Source organism: Notolabrus celidotus, chromosome 22, assembly GCF_009762535.1.
Source record: "Notolabrus celidotus isolate fNotCel1 chromosome 22, fNotCel1.pri, whole genome shotgun sequence".
Classification (NCBI taxonomy): domain Eukaryota; kingdom Metazoa; phylum Chordata; class Actinopteri; order Labriformes; family Labridae; genus Notolabrus; species Notolabrus celidotus.
This window is the reverse complement of record NC_048293.1, coordinates 5,031,734-5,039,439: the sequence shown is the minus strand read 5'-3', so window position 1 is coordinate 5,039,439 and position 7,706 is coordinate 5,031,734. Positions and strand designations below refer to the sequence as shown.

General features: G+C 38.1%; 1 protein-coding gene across 8 annotated transcripts in view; it reads right to left on the bottom strand.

The window, feature by feature from the left end:
- Nucleotides 1-5,106: 5,106 nt before the first annotated feature.
- Nucleotides 5,107-7,706, bottom strand: part of pld1a (phospholipase D1a) — a 56,203-nt gene continuing 53,603 nt past the window's right edge. For all 8 annotated transcript variants that reach the window (XM_034675010.1, XM_034675007.1, XM_034675006.1 and 5 more), the window contains one exon: nt 5,107-7,397. In XM_034675010.1, coding sequence (XP_034530901.1) covers nt 7,173-7,397 — 225 coding nt within the window. In that variant the 3' untranslated portion in view covers nt 5,107-7,172. The remainder of the gene's footprint in view (nt 7,398-7,706) is intronic.

The following is a 7,706-nucleotide window of genomic DNA, read 5'->3' as shown; positions in this document are numbered from 1 at the left end:
GAGGGAGGGGAGGGGGAGATGGGTGCTTTAATGCCTGCAAACCACGCCTGTTACTGGGCGGGGTTTGGTGAGGCAGCAGGGACTCCCAAACTTTTCTTTCCTTTTAGCTGAAGAACTGCAGTGTCTGATTAAACATGAGTGTGTGTGTGTAAAGTCACTATTTTCTTCAAAGACAAAGGATATTGCAGGGGACTTTTTGGACAGCTAATTTGTTGAATTTTGTTTCTTCTGGGGTTTTTTTTTTATTATATTTGTCATATTTTTCCTTTTTCTTATCAGTTTATTTCTTCATTCTACAAGAAAGAAAGGTACTTTATTAATCCCCAGGGGGGACATTAAATTTTTTCACTCTTGCTATTTTTTTTTTTTTTTGGTGTATACATACAATCATGCACACACATGCAGTGAACATGCTTAGGGAGAGATGTCAGAGTGAGGATGCTGCCATCAACCAGCGCACCCCGAGCAGTTGGGGGTTCGGTGCCTTGCTCAAGGGCACCTCGGCAGTTCCCAGGCAAGTGAACCAGCACCTCTCCAGCCACCAGTCCACTTGCCAAACTTCGTCCATGCTGGGACTCAAAACGGCGACCCTTCGGTTCCCAAGCCAAGTCCCTATGGACTGAGCTACTGCCGCCCCCAGCAGTTGGGGGTTCAGTGCCTTGCTCAAGGGCACCTCGGCAGTTCCCAGGCAAGTGAACCAGCACCTCTCCAGCCACCAGTCCACTTGCCAAACTTCGTGCATGCAGGGACTCAAACCGGCGACCCTTCGGTTCCCAAGCCAAGTCCCTATGGACTGAGCTACTGCCGCCCCCAGCAGTTGGGGGTTCAGTGCCTTGCTCAAGGGCAGCTCGGCAGTGCCCAGGCAAGTGAACCAGCACCTCACCAGCCACCAGTCCACTTGCCATACTTCGTCCATAAGAAATAAAACAACAAAAGAATAACTTAACATATTAACAGATGTGTGTACATGCATGTGTATGTGTATATATTTGTGTGTATATGTATGTATGCATATATGTATCTGTTTATTTTGTTTATTTAATTTATTTCTTTATTTTACTTTGTCTTCTCACTATTTATTTAGATTTTTTCCTTTACTAAGTAGGGTACATTGGGAAAGGGGCTCTGTTTGAGCAAAATGATACATCATTGATGTTTATGTTTGTCTTTGTATAATTGTTAAAAAACAAAACAATAAAAAGACCTTGACTAAAAAAAAATATTACCGGACTCATTCATAATTACAATACAATTTTAAGTCATGAAGCTGAATATAAAATAAAAACACTGCATTTTTTTAAACTCATAACAGAACATGATGGAATAAAAAAATAGGCCTTCATTTAAGGGACAACAGCTCAACAACAAAGTCAGTTTCAATGAAATATATATCTTAATGACAGGTGTAGCCCTAAATATGAATTCCTTGATTGTTGGATTTTGTTAAAATAATGTGTAATCAGCACACATCCATACAAGTTGGTAACTCATAGATGTCAGGTTAAGAATAAAAGCCCCCAAAAATAATGTTGAAAGTTAAAATGCAGAGTGAATGTTCTCAAGAGTGGTAGTATATTAAAGCTGCAGTGAGAAATTTTAAGGCTGGTCAGCTTTAGCGCCCCCCATGTGGTCAAAGAGGTTCCTCCCATATCTTTGCTGATGTTGTGCTTTTTAACAAAAACTTTACTTCTGGTGTCAAATGTGTCAGAAGTTGAGAATCTTTGCTGTGGAAAATGAAAAAAAATATCAAAAAAATAAAATAACCATATGGAAATGATAAATCTCAATGCTTATTACTTCCTATACATTTCTAATTTTCTTGTTTCTGAACACTTTTTTCCTTTTTCAAATTGGTACCGTCATGATCATCTACAAATCAAAAGTTGTTCTGTCACTCTTTACTTGCAGATTCACCAAAGATAAATCATGAAGAAAAAAAACTGGGGAGATCTTGTTTTCATACAAGGTGGTTGTATTGTTCTGAAATATTTTGACCCAGTTTAACATTCCTGAAACCCTAAAAGAGATTCACACTTTGATGACAAAATCATCAGCTTCTTACCTAATCCGAAAAGTGATAGTATTCAAAGTGTTGCAACAGCCCAGTGCTCTGTATGTGTTGGCAGCCGCTGCTGGTGGCAGACAAATTACCTGCCTAAACACGTCAACAGGTGATCAAACTAGAGGATGTGTTTCTCACCGTTCTAATACAATTCCAATGAAGCAAGTCGTTTGTTATGTCATAAAATCTTTGGAATCTAGATACTATCTAGACACTCTCTTAAGTTCAACTCTTTGTGCTCTTCCAAATAATTCCAACTGTGCTGCATATTGTGGTTACATAAAACAAACCACACTTTTATCACCGTCACATAAAAAACCTCACCCTGAGAAGAAATGGAGGAACAGTACAAGTCTTTAGTAGCCTTCCTTGTAACTTTTCATAAGAGTCTGCACTCGTGAATTTCATGGGAATCAACATCTTCAATCTTGTTTGATATTTTTCCACGTTATCACTAGAATCAAAGAAGAGAAAGCAAAAACAAGTTAACACTTAAGTACCTATGTACTGAAACTTGGCTTATTAAAAACAAAAGAACTAATGTATTTTTTTACATACACTGGCCAAGTCCTCCATTAGGAGCTGATGTGAGGGTCTTTTTAAAAGAATGTTTTCCATTGAAGATTTACTTAGGCTCTAAGTTGCTAAAGTTGTATAGCTTAACATTCATTTATACTGGGAATAAATCAAAGCCAAACTTTCTTAACGCACAAGATTTTCTGAAAACATCATTCAATCTGAGCAATAAATATAATTACTGTTGAATGATGAATGAACATGTATTATTCATGCAACTGCCAGTTTTTGACTGCCTTTCAATCTTAACAAAGGTGGCAGAAACAATGACAAAAAAAAAGTGTTTTCATATCTGCAAATATAGCTCAGATAATTCTTATGGTACAGACATAAATATATCAAACTGATCATAAAGCTTTAGATTTTGCTTAAAAGAAGCTGTGGCTTGTTGAACAAACTACACTGCGTGCACAATTATTAGGCACGTGAGTATTTTTGTGAATATGTTTAAAACTATGTTAACAGTCGTTTTCAAATTTGTTAAGAAGTCAGATAGTGAATATATTTCTTCAACTGTGTGGTTAAAATGATGCTTTTCAAATTACGCTGGCTGTATTTTTAAATAAATGCAGAATCTGCAGAAATGTGCGTGCCAAATTATTATGCAAGTTGGTGATAAGAGCATATAACTTCTTAAAATTAAGAACTAGGCACCATTTTAAACGTTCTGTTGATTGAAAATAATAATATTTACTACAACTGTATTCAAACTTCAACAAAAACAACTGTTTTCTTTACATTTGTGTACAAAATAAAACTGTTAATGTCTTTGAAACATTTCAAATCTAAAGTGTTTCTCAAATGTCCAATATAACCTCCTTTTCTTTCAATGAGGGTCAGAGGTCACTGTAAACTGATTTAGTGAGGTTTCTGATGACTTCTCTGCTGACACTGAGCTGTACCTTGTATGGCTTTCCAAAGATGCTCTTTTGAGCTGTATTTCTTGCCATTACTGTAAATTATCTTCTTTATTATTGACCCAAGTTCTCAGTCTGGTTGAAATCAGGTGAGCAGGCAGGCCAGTTCATGAGGCGATCCTCTTTAAAGCTCTGAGATGCCGTCCTGTCCTGGGAATAATGTGAGGCATGTGACGGTGCATTGTGCTCATGCATGAACACTAGCATCTTTTTCACTTTAGCTGAATGTCTTTTCCACCATGCAGGAAAATACAAAAGAGCATCGCCTCATGAACTGGCCTGCCTGCTCACCCGATTTCAACCAGACTGAGAACTTGTGGTCAATAATAAAGGAGATAATTTACAGTAATGGCAAGAAATACAGCTCAAAAGAGCCTCTTTGGAAAGCCATACAAGGTACAGCTCACAGTGTCAGCAGATAAGTCAGCAGAAACCTCACTAAATCAGTTTACAGTGACGTCTGACCCTCACTGAAAGAAAAGGAGGTTATATTGGACATTTGAGAAACACTTTAGATTTGAAATGTTTCAAAGACATTAACAGTTTTATTTTGTATACAAATGTAAAGAAAACAGTTGTTTTTGTTGAAGTTTGAATACAGTTGTAGTAAATATTATTATATTCAATCAACAGAACGTTTAAAATGGTGCCTAGTTCTTAATTTTCAGTTATATGCTCTTATCACCAACTTGCATAATAATTTGGCACACACATTTCTGCAGATTCTGCGTTTATTTAAAAATACAGCCAACGTAATTTTTGAAAAAAATCATTTTAACCACACAGTTGAAGAAATATATTCACTATCTGACTTCTTAACAAATTTGAAAACGACTGTTAACATAGTTTTTAACTATTTATTGATTTAAAGTACTTGCGTGCCTAATAATTGTGCGCGAAGTGTACATCATAAATTAAGGGCCTGTGTCCATTACAACAATTGTCCTCAGTGCTGGCTCTTTTTTGTTGCTGCGCTTACAGCATCCTGTGTTCAAAGTACATAAACTTTTTGAACATAGTGTGCTCGTCAATGTCAATTCATCAAGGGCCAATCAAAACCAAAAAAGGCCGGGATTTCTGGTATTAACTTTGTAAACAACAAAAGTTAACCACACCTATTTTTATGAGGTACTATTTCCAGGTCTAGAACTGCTGTCGATACCACGACACGTAGACAGGTTTTTCCTCAAATGCCCCTTGAGTGAAAGCAGAGGGTCATTACGAAGGGAAATGGAAGAGCCATGGGACAACTTTCGTATTCGCAACATGAAGCACCAGCTCTGAAATTGAGATTGTGGGCGCTGCAAGGGCAAAAATCATTATAAATGGACACAGGCCTTAACAGCTTAGTTAACCAATGCAGTGAATATTGTTTTCTTTTGGGGGGATACATTTTAAACTTGTTATATTTTAGATAGATATAGATCTGTGAACTGTTCCATACTCTGTATTATGAAAGTAGCTGATTCATGAAGAACATATTTTTTCCAATCACACGCCATTATGACACCAGTGAATTTTGACATGTTTTCCATTTGATGAGAAAAGAAATCCAGAGATTTTTTTTAATTTTAAGCCATTTAAAATATGAGTTACATTTAGTTTAATGAACAGACAGATTTTGGAAACGACTTTATCTGTATAAAGAGGATATTGTACACAAACAGAAAAACTGAGGCCCAGGGGAACACGTAAAATATGCTGGGCTGTCTGAAGGCTCCGATAAATAAACAGTTTTCATCTTCAATCCACAATCCTCCGTACAACCATGCGGGGACATTTAAAAAATACATGTTTCAAGAATGCTAAATGATTCATAATCCACAGATAATGCTGTGACGAAACAAGCCAACAGACAAAACAATCCAAAACAAATACAACTGAGATGCCAAACAGTTTGAAAGAGCATAGTGTTTCCACAGTTTCACTTCAATAAACATTCTAAAAGACAATTCTGGTCCCTTTAAAAGTCAACATTTCATTATCAGATCACATAAAGCAGGTAGTGTCTTCATAGTTCAAATACATGCCAGCGATTCACACCTTTCATTGGAAACTGAGGAGATCTGCCAGTTAAATGTTTCAAGTTGATGTCCTCTTCTGGCGCCTGTCAGTGTCATAATTTGTTTTACATAAGCTTAGTGAGAATCGGCCCTAATTATAAGTTACGTGTGTTGTGATAGATTGATCATGTCTGGATTCCACAGAAGTGCTTCTTCAGTTTCACTTTAAGAGGAGGCATGTAATCACAAAATACTGTGGCAATTATTGAGAATTCAATCAAATCAGAGTCTGTACATTCTCACTTACATGATGAGTCAATAGAAAGGCTGAATTTCTCCTTTACAAATACAGGCTGTTACATTACAAAAATAATAAATGCCTTGAAAGACGATCTGATTTTGCTCTGGGTAAAAAGCTCCTTCAAGGGAACACAGGAACGAATTTAGACTGTATCGTCACATAAAAGCTTCGATCATTTGCAGATGACTTACCGGAGATACTGTTGTTTGTGTTGTTGCTGTAAGTTTGAGGAAAAATAAAAGTCAGGAGAGCTGACAGGTCCGTCCTGCACTTCTTCTCAACATCTACTCACAATCTGTAAGAAGCTAGCACCATCTGTTGGGCAAAGAGGGAATGACAACTTTGTATATGTGGGCTGATTGTCTGATCCATCATCAATCATACATCCTCAGCCATTTTTATGTCAATCTGAACGCAGGATGATTGAACTGATTAGCTTCTGAAGTGCACGTCAAATAATTTTCAGTCATAAAATCATTATGAAAGGACAAATAGTGTCTGAGGGTAGTTAAAGAGATGTGATTGGTATATGCAGAAATCCTCTTTACACAATGGATGCACAGTTAGTAAGCCATGCACCACTGTTAAATCAGTACAATTGTCTCATGTTTCCTTGTACTGCACAGAAAAAGTTCAAGTGCAATCACATTAGATTTTAACTCGTAGAAAAGATCCTCCATATGCATCTGCCACATCCAGATCTCCAACTTTTTCCGAAGCAGCTCAACAACGGCAAACATTGCACTACTGCACTTTACAAGCACATATCAAAAACTCAGAAACTTGCATGCATCACCGTGTCTGTGTTTTGTGATCAGTGCGACTAAGAGCCACACATTAGTCGGCACCATTGTCAATAACTTCACACCAGTCTCACCCTGGTCCCTCAGAAGTCCTCACTGCTTTGCAAGTTTTTCCCAACAGTCAGAGAGTCAAAGTGTCCAGAGCAGAGTTTGATTCCCAAAACCCAAAGGTTCAAATGCCAGTTTTTCATCCCATAGGTCACAGATCCTGTCATCAAATGTGGTGTTCTTTTTTGTTCTTCTTACATCCCAAAACTCTGCCATTTCCCCAAAAAGCTGGGACTGCTGTGAAATGTTTTCAGCAGATTTGAGAGATTTGTGAATGCCAAACGATCGCATCAATCCAGAAGAGACTTGACAAACTCCCATTTATCTCCAGATTACATCCAATCTCTTGCAAATCCACAATTACACGTTGGATTACATCCACAATCCGGACACTCCACTCTGGATGCTGAAGACAACAACTCAGACCAGACATGTAAGTTGTTATCAGTCTTGGTACGTCCTTTACGTCCAGATCTCAGTTGGGACCATGGCTTCCTTGGTTCCCACAGAAGGCATGAGGTTCTGCTCAGACAGGAAGTCCAGAGGGAACTGGACCAGGAAGCCTCGGATTTTGCGCAGCTCCTCCTGAGCGCGGTTGAGGTCGGTCTGGGCCAAACCTGGTTTGGACTGGTACTGCTCCAGCTCGGACATGTTCCTCACCAGGGACGAAGGAAGACAACGGAATACCTGCAGTAAAACAGATCACCATTAACCAGAATGTGTGTTTTTATGTTGTTCAGCACTATTTTAGTCACTTTTGAAAACAGATGTCAAGGTGGATCTCTGGAGCAGTCATCAGACCTTTAATGGTTAACACAAACATCCATGGTTCTCTGAGGAGGAATCCCAATGATGTAAGTGATCCTAGTTAAGTCCCACATTAAACAATTCTAAATGTCTGAGATGTCCCTAAAGGGCCCCCTTACCGAGAATTAATCCTTTGAGTTAACAGCATGGCCTCTGCTTAAAGAAATCTAAAGATCCAGTGTGCAACAT